This window comes from Tamandua tetradactyla, chromosome 5 (assembly GCF_023851605.1).
Source record: "Tamandua tetradactyla isolate mTamTet1 chromosome 5, mTamTet1.pri, whole genome shotgun sequence".
NCBI classification, from domain to species: Eukaryota; Metazoa; Chordata; class Mammalia; order Pilosa; family Myrmecophagidae; genus Tamandua; species Tamandua tetradactyla.
Window position 1 is genome coordinate 163,057,647 of NC_135331.1, and position 13,090 is coordinate 163,070,736.

The following is a 13,090-nucleotide window of genomic DNA, read 5'->3' on the forward strand; positions in this document are numbered from 1 at the left end:
ATTGTCGGGATTTTAGAGTGTTCCCTTACTAAGATTGTCAGTGTTCAACTTGGGTTTCTGTATGGCTGTGGTTCTCGAGGAGCTGCACACCACCATCTTCTGGCAAACTTTTAAAAATACTGAAGCCTGGGGACTCCACCCTCAGAGATTCTTATTTAATTGGTCTGGGGTAGGACCCAAGCATTAATATTTCTTAAAAGCTTCCAAGGTAATTCTGGAAACGCTGGTGTAATATAAAGATTCACTAGCAGATGACTAACAATAATAATGATGGCCAGATTACAAAATGAAAGTAGAAGCTTTATAATTCTGATTATAATTGCTCTAGTGCTTTTACAATTATATAAATAATGTTTAAATTCTTTCTTGTTCTTTAAAAAAGAACTCTACAAAAGTTTTTGGCATAAATATGAAAGTTCCCCATTTACCTTACTCTCTTTTCCTCCCCTGATATAACCCCTTGAATTTGCTCTTTATACTTCCAGGACTTTTTCCATGCATTTAAAAACATACATGTATTTAGAATCATGTGTAAGTGTTTTGGAAATGTATATGAGATTGTGTTGTATTTAACTGTTATCCTGTGGTTTGCATTATTCAGTATACAATTTGTTTTAGAGATCTTTGCATGTCAATAAATATATAGATCTACCTCATTCTTTTTTAAATATTATTTCACCTCGTTTCTTTTAATATCTGCAGTGTTTCTTAGTATATATGAGCTTTAATTTATTTTTCCTTTTAACATGTTTAGAGCTTTGTGGGAAAGTCATGGACTCTGTAGCCAGAAGACCTAGATTTGATTATAAATGTTTACTTTTTTTTGTTTGTTTTTTTTGGCATGGGCAGGCACCGGATAGCGAACCCTGGTCTCTAGCGTGGCAGGCGAGGATTCTGCCACTGAGCCACTGTTGCACCGCCCTAAATGTTTACTTTTATTGTTAGTATTATAGTTTCATTTTTCCAGTGTTTTACTGCTGTGGGCAGTGCTCTATTATATATCTTGGTTCTCATCATTGTGCTTATTAGTGAATATTTCTGTAGGGCAGATTCCTAAAATTAGAATTGCTGGTTCAGTGGGTATATATATATATTAATATGTTGAAATACACTGTCAAATTGCCCTCCAAGAGAGGTAGTCTCCATTTATATCTGCTCCAATCAATAGGATCTAGTCACAGTGTTTCACAGTCTAACTAAAATCATTCACATCAGGCAGTGACTTCATGGGCTAACTAAAACATCAGGCTTCTTTATTTTTGACTGAAATTCTATTGAGTCAGTTCGTTAACGCTGATTATAGCATATCAACCAGAAGTTCTGATTTACAATCTTAAACATATGATTAAGAAGAATGGAATAATTTTTTAATTAATGCATAAATTTTGCTAGACAAAATTTTTCCACATACACTGCAGAAGGGGAGGAGATCAAACCAGGCCTCCTCAAGGGTCAGCCTCTCCTTGTATAGCTGGGAGCTCACAGAGGCTGACTTCCCCAGAGCATACAGACAGAGCAGTAAACCGAAGCACAAGAAAAATCGCCTTCAAATCTTACGTGCATGTATGTGTTTCAAATTCAGGAGCCTATTTTTATTTTACGCTTACATATAACAAAATTATGTCAGTATTATAGAATAAAGTATTTTTACATGAAATGCAACATGAAAGTCCAAGCTAAATTTATTTTCAATGAAAATTTCCTTCTACATAAACTTTACAAGTCTTAGTTTCCTTGTCAATACAGAGTAGATATTGTAGTATCCACTTGAAAGGTTTGGGGGAGGATTAAATTATGTAGCACATTAAAAATCTTTAGCACAATGTCTGGAACATAGTATGCACTCAACAAATTGACCCTATTTTTATTATCATTTCATTCTGTTTACAATAATATAATCCCTATAATTATAGATTATTCTATTTTTAGTTTGAAAAGGATAATAAAGGGGATATCTATTCTCTCTCCCTAATATTGCTCTACTTAATATTCTTTCAACATCCTCCCTCTTGAGAAACGGACAGAGCACTGTATCCTTACCCTTAATGCCTCCATCAAGCTCTCAGAGTATGGATTTGCATTTTCATTTAAATTTTTATTAAGTTGACAAATTCAAATACTTAAAACACCCTTATTCACATTTGGTTTGCAGTTCCATTTTTTTGACAGGCAAATCTAGCTTTCTGTCTATGATATCCTTCTCTCCACAATTTTTAATCACTTTGGGGGACATGGAGAATCATACAGTGAATATAAATTCTTTCACTTAAGCCATTGGGGTAAAATAACTAAATTCTGATCTAGTTTTCCTTAGTCAGCTCATTCTGGCTTGGCATATCAAGGGAACACCTGTTGGTCATTCTCTTCCCTTCCGGCCAAGTCCCCTCCCCTTTATTATTATGAGTTTGATACGTAAAACCAGGTTTTGGAGTCCAGCTACTTTCCTTTCTCCAACTGTTCTTCCTTCCTTCTACTTTATAGAAGGCAGATTCCAGGCAATTGAACTGGAATCTTGAGTAGAGGAAAGGATTATTTTCAATGATAAGTTTGACTTTGCCAACATTGAACAATAGAGTTATGGCCATTGGAACATATCCATCTGTTTTACTGGTTTAGTAATCATCTATTTATTACATGTAAGTATTAGAGTACACACGTCAAAGGATAATTCATGTAGCCATCAGTTCTGTCTTTTAAAAATTTATAGAAATAGTCTTAATAGAACATTAACACTTTGACATGTCAATGGAACATGAGACCTCAGTTAAAAGTAGGGTTGCTGCATGCCAACATTCACTTTTCTAAGTCTCTGGGACCATTTCCTGATTTCACGGACTAAATAAAGCCTTAAATGCAGTATATATACAAGTTTAGGTCAGTTAAGATAATGAAAATATTGAACTCTGGGCCCTTAGCTGCTAAGTTAGGTATTATTTTAGGAACTTTTTCGTCTATATTTCCATCAAATTACCAAGTAATCCACTGAAGTTTTCAGTGGCAATTGTTTTTAAAAACACTTCATGTATTTAAATTTAGACAACTATTTCATTGAACATCTGTTATCAGGGAAGGTTGTAAGATGATGTCAAATTAACCACTGTCTCTATTTTTATGACAAGTGTGGTGTCAGCTATTAAGGCATTTCAGAAAATAGAGTTCAGAAAATCAAAGTGTTTGAAAAATGGTCCATGACTAAGAGTAATTTTGATTATCTTATTACTATTTTTCTTTTATTCATGTATAGTTTCAATAGCAGTGGTTTCTTACTCAAAATCTAATTCACAATTCCTCATGATTAAAATTTACAATTTTAGTACTAATTTCACATATAGCAGGCATCATGTTTTAATCATTATAAACTTAAATATATGTATATACTTATTATATAATATATTTTAGCATTTAAGGGTGAAAACATTTTTTTAATAGTGTTACGTCAATTTATTTTTACAGATAATGGTCATAAGCATTGGGTATAACTCAGGATGTTTCCTGCTGTAAATCAGCCTGTTTGCCTTACCCTATTTCTCCAAGTCTCCCTCACTTTCCACCTCCCCTCTGGCAAGAGATAATCTAAATGAGGGGCAGGATTTCTCTTCTACTATTGAAAGACCTTGGATTTTTGGCTAAATAATGATACAGGTTAACGTATTTTCCTTATGGCTGAAATAATCTAAGTTCTAACCATTTTCACTAGTATCATTTGAAAATATAATTTATTTATTGAGAATTATTCATTCTCAAAAAGTGAAAATTTTTCTGTGGGTCATAGCAAATCTAAATTCTGAATTAGGGTTTTCATTTTTATATGGAGTCCTCAGGTATTTGGATATATTTTGAACATTAACTTATTAACTAAGGTAGGATTTTGGGCTTGATTTTTTAAAAACTCACATAATTACTTACTTCAGAATTTTTAAACACTTCCAGAGTCCTAAAATATTTGTTTTTATTTATTTGGCCATTTGAGGTGTTTCCATGTTAATATACCTGTTGACATTCTTCTTTGGTTGAAATGCTTTTAATCTTAATTTGATGGTCTTTTAAAAATTGATTAATTTTTTTATTGTTATTATCTTCCACTTAACAGCTTCTTAAATAAGAAGTAATATTTATAAAATTTACTAGCTCATTAAAGTTAAAATATTTATAATATAATTTTATGAGGAACTAAGATTAAACATTTTTGTTTATTTTATCTTTATGTTTGATATGTAAGAAAATATCTTTTGTACCATTGGTTCAGCTTTTGTAAAATACTTAACATAAGTATTTTATTTTTATGTTGGGAGATGGGAATATATAATAAAGTATGGTTATACTTTTCTTTGTATAGTTTTTTGCTTGTAAGACTATGTCCTTTTATTTCTTCAACAATGTAGCTATACAAGAGCACATATGCCATTTTTATGCTCACATCATAATGTAAAATTCATTCAAACTGACAAAAGCAAATTGGTTTGGAGAAATGTGAAGAGTGAACAAAGGGCTCTAGTACCATGTATCATTTGTATGGAGTATGGAGTATGGTAGCATTTGTGAGCCAAAAGGTAACTGAACATTTCTATTCTGGTGTCAGTTCCTTGGGTAGGAAGGCATTTCATGATGGGGTATGATCTGCATTCTTAAGAGTAATTGAATGAGACATTGAATGATTAAATACAAGAGAATAAATATCATTCCTCCCTTTATAAGGCCAGCCATGTACATACTGCATATTTTCTCAGTGTGGAAGGCATTCTTGTCTGATGATGGCACATATCTGCAAAGCTAGGAGGATGAATTAGCTATGCATATCTAAATGCAAGGAAAGCAAAAATCATACAGCATGGTGAAAAAATCACTTTTATAATCCAAATAGAATTGTAAATGCAGATACAGAGTTTGATCAAAGACTCCATTTGCAAAAGTGGAATCCTGAAATTAGGCCCCTGGTCAATGAGTTGGCAAAATGGTTCCCTGAACTGGATAACACAATGGCTGGTGAAATTTATGTATCCACCATAGAGCCTGCTCTAGTACCAAAGCCTTTTAACCTATTTTCTCTGTCTTCAAAAATGAGCTCCTGAGTTGATATTATTCTTAAGGAAGTGAATTTAATTAAAAAAAAGATATTTTATAGATGAGCAGATTTAATTTTAAGAATTTACTTATGCATTATAGATGACAACCATGTGGGAAAAAAATTATTATAAGTAATGGGGTTATATTTTTCAAAGATGCCATTTTTGAGTGTATTATTTGGGGGACCTGAATTTCAAGCGTTACTCAGTAAATTTTATCTTTCTTTAATTTTGCATTATCTGTTAGAAAGCATGCCTGAAATAATATTGAATCTTTATTGTGATGTTGTGTCATTAATTTATTATATTAAGATATAATAATATAATATTGTATTTGGACAATAAATAATTTAACAGTATGTGTGATTTCTTGTTTTTCCCCCTTATTTTTAAAAATATGATGCACTATTTCCTTACATAAATACTTGTTAATTATTGCAAAAAATAAAAGCCTGTCTTATGAATCTTTTATTCTAAAACTTGTAAGGTAATTATGGATATCTGGAGATGCAGGAAGTAGTTACCCTGGTTTTTGCCAATTAAAAAAATATTTACCAATTGTAGTCTATTCCAAAAGATAAAAATGTACATAACGAATAATGCATATGCTACATATACTCCTTAGTAAAGTAGTAGTAGGTTAGTAGTTTGTCTTTGAAATATAAAGTAATATAAGTTATTAAGCTTGTATTATTATTTTTTAGTTATTTTTGTTGCTGTTATAATTTTATGTTAATCCTCACAGTTACCACCTATTTTGCCATTATTTCTTAAATGTTATGATCTATTATTTGTGCTATATGGCAATTATGAAGTCAAATGTTTTTGGAAAATAAATTTAAAATAGAAAACGTATTTATTTTAAATAAATTTAAACTCATTTTAAATACATTTTAAATAAATAAAATATTTCATCTGGAAACAAATCAATAAGCAAATTCTATAAACAAATGGATTTAAATCCTTTGCTAATTTAAAATTTTCTTATTTTCTTCAGTTTATGATGTTTTGTTTTTCTTTTTTATTAAAGAAGTTGTAAGTTTACAGAAAGTCGTGCAAAATGTTTTGTTATTTTGAATGTAAAATGTTGAAGAAAGAAAATCTAATTGAAATTCAGTAAATATATCTTCCAAATCATTTCCTTGCTCAGCTTTTAGAAGCTAAGTTGAATTTTCACACATCTAGAACAAAAAGCTGTACTACTAATGTACATTCAGATATTAAGGATGGATTTATGTTAATTTCAACTTAGAAGAATTCACCCTAAAGGAAAAATAACATCCTTACGAAAAAGAAGTAATTTGCCCCTCAGTAAATTATCATCCTAAAAAATATTTAGAAGCTTTCTTTTATAGCAGTATTCTGATTCAGACACTTACTGTATTGATTTAGAATTACTTGATAATTTGCTAGATAACGTTCAGTATTAACATCGGACTTTCTTATATATTGGATTTCACTGCACTACTTATGTGTATAAAGGGAAAAGACTCCTTCCAGTACAAGTAGTTTACACAATCAAAATAGTCCACATTCAAAGAAATGTTTAACTCATGAAACTTAATTTGGTCTGTAGTTTCCCCAATTGCCGAGTGAATTGCTATTATGTATCATGTCAACAGCTGTCTTTTTTAAGTGTCTTTTTTTTAAGGCTAGCTGTTTAATTTTGTTGAATTTGGGCTGCCCTCTAGTGGGCTAAACTGCCCTTTTAAAAATAACCTAACATATTAGTGATCAATAAAAGAGAGGAGTAAGGGGTATGTATGGTCCGTATGAATTTTTTTCTGTTTTCTTTTTATTTCTTTTTCTGAATTGATGCAAATGTTCTCAGAAATGATCATGATGATGAATATACAACTATGTGATGATATTGTGAATTATTGATTATATAACAAGACTGGAATGATCATATGGTAAGAATGTTTGTATTTGTATGCGGTTATGTTTCATGAATAAAAAAAAGATAAAATAAATAACCTAACAGCCTATCAAACCTGAAGAAGGCATCACTTTTATATGGAAGGGACAAAATATTCTTTCATGTTTCCATGCTCTCATTTTTTTTGCAATTGTGTTTAATGCCACTAGATTGATGACTTTGTCAGTTTTTTGGTGATCATCATCTTTGAAACAGCCAGTATATAAATAACATAGACATATTAAGACATATCTTTTAAAAGTAAGCTGATCCCATTGACAGAGTGTGATAGTATTTTTTGACTTGTGATGTGTATTTATTTGATGACAAATGCTACCTCCATCTAAGATGCTTGTCTTATTCTTATTTGCAGATGCTACAACTGTGGTGGCCTTGACCATCATGCTAAGGAATGCAGTCTACCTCCTCAGCCAAAGAAGTGCCATTACTGTCAGAGCATCACGCACATGGTGGCAAACTGCCCGCATAAGACTACTGCACAGCCACCCGCCAGCTCTCAGGGAAGACAGGAAGCAGAATCCCAGCCATGTGCTCCGACTCTGCAGAGAGAAGTCGGGGGAGGCCATAGCTCTGCATCACCACCGTTTCCTCAGGAGGCAAGGCCAGAGATCTCAGAACGGTCAGGCAAGTCACCTCAAGAAGCTTCCTCCACCAAGTCGTCTGCAGCACCCGAGGAACAAAGCAAAAAGGGGCCTTCGGTTCAAAAAAGGAAGAAGACTTAATACTTCTTCCTAATGTATCATTTTCTTACCCAGTTGGGAAGTCTACCTCATGCAAGTACAGGGGAACAGTATTTCACAAACAGCAGCTGACCTGGAATCTTAACTACTGTTGAGGAACTGTAACATTTTTTAAACAGACAAATCACTCTAAGCAAATTACATTTGAGCAGGGTGCCATGTTTTATGTTATTCAGAGATTGAGATGAGATGCTGTGTGTATCTCTATGTGCATGCATGAGAGGGAGAGAGCTTGAGTGTGTGTGAGTGAGAGGATTTTATATTTGGGAATGTAGACACATATATATAAAGGAGGCTTGTCTTTATATGTGTGTGTATGTGGAAATAAGCACACACTCTCCCTCACATAATTGAACATCTCTAAGATATGAATACCCAAGTGAAGCATTTTGGATGGTTTAAAAAATAACCCCTGAAATTTTTCTTGAAACACCACTTTTTTTTAATTACATAAACAAAAAACATGACTGTTACCTTTTGTGTGAACCAAAGGATACTTCAGATCTCAGAGCTGCCAATCATATGGTACTAAAGGTTTTTAAGACATCTAGTTTTCCCGAGTTTGGGATTGCCTTTTTTTTTTTTTTTTTAATATATCTATAGAGTGGCTTTTTTTTCCCCTATTTGAAGGCAGTACCTTAATTTCAAATGCCTCTGACTGCCATAAGCCTTTTTTTTGTTTTTTTTTTTTTTGGCCATAAGCTTTTGATTTTAGAATATATGAATCAAGAAAAGACAATGAATGTGTGATTTCTGTGCCGATTCTCAGTGTTTTAAATTAATATGTTTTGATTATAAATTAGGTGCCAGAAGAGGGGAGGGTAATCTATAAAATGTAGTGATTTGATTGTTTTAAGCGGTGTTTTGATACCACTTCATTGTAATCTTCTACATGTTGCAAGGTTTTTAAGGGATGGTGGCAACAGCAGCTTCCTGTGACAAGCCAGTCCTTGTAACCATCACGGACCACGGGCCTCCCTGTTTACTACTGAAGACCTTGGAGGAGAGGACTCCAGTGGTCTGGTGTATGTTTTGATGGCTGTTTTTATTCTCCCTGGAGAGTTATCTAACTTCTTTTTAAAACAAAGACATAGTACAGAAGTGAATAAAATACGAGGTTGAGAATGAAAATCAAGTGAATGCTCAGAATTGCCCGACACGTGTAACCTGTGAATGATATTAACAAGTGCAGTGTTTGGTGGCAGACAACTGGAATGATGACGTCTGGGGCAGAGGCATCAAAACCTCTCCTACCAGAGAGCTGGGAATATTTTATATCATGAAATTGATCCTCTAGAATTTACCTTCATTACATATGCTAAAGTAACCTAGATGGTGGATTCAGGATGAAAATTGCTGAGGATGATCTTCTCACATCAGCCCTCAGTTATATCTGTAAACTGGCTGAGGACCAGTCATGCTATTGGTCCCTTCAGGCTTCAGTCAGGAAAAAAATTTCTTTTGGTGTCATCCTGGTTCTAGGTGTTAGGGGTAAATTTATGAAACATCTCCATGAAGGTATCAATTAAGAACAATGGTTAACATTGGCAATGAATGTAGTTTGTATGAGCCTGTTGGTGTAAGCTCAGATAATCAGAAAAGGAAAATTGCATGACTCAAATGAGACATATTCTTCTAAACAGTGTGCTCCGTCCTCCACTTGACTTACCACTGGAGGCTTGTGTAGTTGCTGCTGCTTCAGCAAGTTACACGTAAGAAGAAAATGCCTCTGGCTGAGCCACCAGTCTACGACAGTGTTTGTGAGACTCTCCATGGTATTTACTGAAATATCAGTGTGCTGTAATGCAAAGCTTACCTTTGACGATATTGAATGTGATATAGCTATAGAGAAATACTTCCTTGCCTTATGTGAGGATTGTAAGCTTATTTAAATTATATAGACAAATCAAAGTGGCATTGCTTAATTTTTAGCAGGTAAAACAAGCAGGTTAACAGTAAAATTGTAAAACATAAGAAGTCACTTTGAAAATTCAAACCAAAGTTTCTTGACCTTATGGAAATAGGAAATTATGAACGTAAGAATTGGACATTCCCTGTTTACATATAAAAAGTTCAGAACTGAGATCACTGTAGAAAAAAAGAAAGAAAAGAAAAAAAAACAACACCTTGAGAACTGTGGACCTTATGGGTGCAATTTGAAATCATTTTAAGCATCCTACCAGACTGAACTACTAAGAGCACATACCAAACCTATCTTATGGTCAAAAATCTTAGGGTTTATTTTTTATATGAAAATATAATCACTATTGCATAACATGCTCAGGACAAAGAACTTTGCTCAGGGAACATACCATATAATGTTGTTGTTATTGTTGTTGTTTCTTTACAGAACAGTCTACAGTCCTGCTTTCTCAAAACAAACCAAATAATGTAGACCTTTTTATAAGTATTATGTACTGATGATAGTAACTACCTCTGAGTTTGACATAGATCAAAATTTCTGAATAGATAACAATTTCCTTCTTTTTATTTTATGTGAAAAGAACTCTAAAGCAGAATTCCTGAACTTGCATATGTGAATATCACTGATGTGAACATAGTGTTCATTTACATGGGTGAAACTTGATTCTGTTTACAGCAAAAGGCTACCTCATTGTTGATGCATAGCACACCTTTATGCTGCTCCAGCCTTTCAGGTGGCTGATAATTCTCTGGTACAGAACCTTATTATCTATATTATAGAGAGCAATTCATAACTGCATGTTTCTGACAAACACTTGTGGATAATGAAGCATCTCATTTTAGTTAGTGAAGTCTCCAAGCATTTCCTTAAAATTATCATGTACTTAGTTTGAAGAATTATGGGCACTCTTCAACTGAAGCAAAACAGAGCACAGCACAGAAGCAATCTTGGAAATAGCTGTTTTGCCCAGATATGGGGAGCAGGAGGGCAGAGCAGGAGGGGAGGGGTTAGTGTGTCTTCCTGCTGGGCAAACAGTATGAAAGAAGCCAGTCCCACTCATTTAACTGCTCGACTGTGCTGCCCTGAAGCCAAGCATGTGGCAGCATTATTGACCTAGGCAGGTCACTAACTAGCACTGGCTTGCCAAGGAGTGAAAGGTGCAATGCCATTCTGTCTGCTTAGGTGAAGGGTCTGGGTTAAGCTTCAGTTTGCAGGGGTACCATAGAGGTCTGTGAAATAGTTGTCCCTTGACCTCATCCCCCAAGTCAGATGGAGTACTTTGGTTGGTCGACCTTCCAACACAAAGTTGATTCCTGAGAAAGATCTGCTGTCAGTCTCTTAGCCCTGCGAGCTATTCATTTGCTATATGGCAGATAACAGTGAAAACATTTTTATACTTTTACATTCCTAGTCTTCACTAGAAGACTTTGGATGTCTTTACAAATGGAAAGATTTAGAAAGATTTTTGCCTGCCTATCACTTGGCTGTTTAGTGTGCAATGTAGGGGAAATGATCAAGAGATGTCATTTATTGCTCGCACTGGTCCACTTCCAGATGGATGTGGATGGAAGGAGGCTTCCATTGCCGGTGGCTTTTCTGTTTGTTTCTGGCTCAGTTTTAATTTTGCACCACTGCAGCCCCAAGTTACTGCTAGTGTTCTTAGTTTGTGAATAGAAACCTGTTAGTGTTAATAGACTTTTAACATTCACTGTAAGATGGACATGGGAAATCTCATTAAGTCTTAAAGTTAATTTAAATTAATTTATCTGTTTACTCAAAGAAATGTTTATCATAAAATATATATGTGTATTTCCCCCTTTGGTTATAAAATTTGGGAAAGTATGTACAAGTGCAGCTGCACTGACTTTCATTTCTAGATGTCTTAATGAGATTTATTTTAGAGAAGACCAACTTTTTAAAAGCATCAAATTCTGTCTTACATAAATGTCAGCCTCTTTAAGATGTGGTGGTTGTGTCACCTGTGTCATAGTTGTTAGATTACAGTGAGAGGTTGACCTATGATTCGTGCTTAAATTTTACATTTGGAATGAAGCTGCAAAGTTATGGTAAAATGCTGTGCCATGAGAAAATAGGATGATATTTAATACATCTGTGGCTTAATACTTGTCAGAGTAACCAACTTTGAAAATGTTGTTGTTGACTACCTCTTGAATTACTTATATCTACAACCCCTGGCACCCACCACCAAGCTGGCTTTAACTAGTGTGTGTTGCTTTTCGGTATTAACAACTCTAATCATACTAGAGACCAAAGTGAACACTGATTTCTATATGTCTTTAATATGGTGTTTTACATAGTGTTTTTAAATTAATCTGGTGTAGGATTTAGATTACCTCATTGTCCATTTTGACTTGTCCATGTTGTTTACAGTGAAAATTGAAAACACTTGAATTGTATGTTTTTTAAAGGACAAAAACGAGATGTTTGGAACAGCATTTCACTCGTCTACAGTCATCTTTATGGACTAAAGGACTGTTTTTGCCTTTCTGAAAACCATGGATTTTATATCCTCTCTTCATGCCTAGGTTCTTTTTTTCTGTCAATTATGGATATTTTGAGGTTTAAAAAAATTACTTTGATTAAAAATAAAGCATATAACGTTCGCATTTATGATGGGTTTTGGAGATTCTTCATGATCTATGTGATTGCTGAATTAAATGAATGAATACAAAGCTATTTAGATAGTAATTACACCAATCTGGACATAAATGATTTTTAAAATACCTTCAGATGGTGGTGATTGTAAATATGGGATTAATCTACGACAGTAGAAATGGTGAAGAAATTCAGTCGAAATGAAGGCAGGAAGGAAGGGAGGGAGGGTTGTCATGACTAGGACTTGCCTTGCACTATCCTGCGTGATTGTACAAGCTTGTGAATCAAGAGACACACTTCATATGGTCAGGAAAAGTGGTCTGGAGCAAAAGTTTTTAAATCCTTTTGGAGCAACTATTTTAGAACTTGTAGTCTACAATTTTTTCCTAATAATTTAAAAGTATCTGAAAAGAAAGTCAAGATATACCAGTACCAAATATCTTAATGTGAATATTGATTTATCATACTACTTATGCAGTATTGATGTACCCTAAAAACAATGTGATAAAGCCATTGTGTTTCATAAACTGACCAATCTCACAGTTAAGCCCATTTGCCACATTCATAGCAAGAAGCCTCTATCCCTGCATGATTAACTTTTTTTTAGGATGTGAAGGGCTCTATTATGAATGCTCAGGAGAAAATGCTTATATAAATATTTCAGCTATGTTTATTTTCCCTGATATTATTTTAAAGATTAAATTTTTGTTATAGAAATTGTAGCACTGTACTTAACCATAGAGAATTTCTTTCTTTCTAAAAAAAATGTAATACATAATCCCAATACCTGAAAATAACCATTAACATT

General features: G+C 33.7%; 1 protein-coding gene across 3 annotated transcripts in view; it reads left to right on the plus strand.

Annotated features, from left to right (window-relative positions):
- Nucleotides 1–12,286, plus strand: part of LIN28B (lin-28 RNA binding posttranscriptional regulator B) — a 128,891-nt gene extending 116,605 nt beyond the window's left edge. For all 3 annotated transcript variants that reach the window (XM_077162515.1, XM_077162514.1, XM_077162516.1), the window contains one exon: nt 7,355–12,286. In XM_077162515.1, the coding sequence (XP_077018630.1) occupies nt 7,355–7,724 (370 nt within the window). In that variant the 3' untranslated portion in view covers nt 7,725–12,286. The remainder of the gene's footprint in view (nt 1–7,354) is intronic.
- The last annotated feature ends 804 nt before the right edge of the window (nt 12,287–13,090 follow it).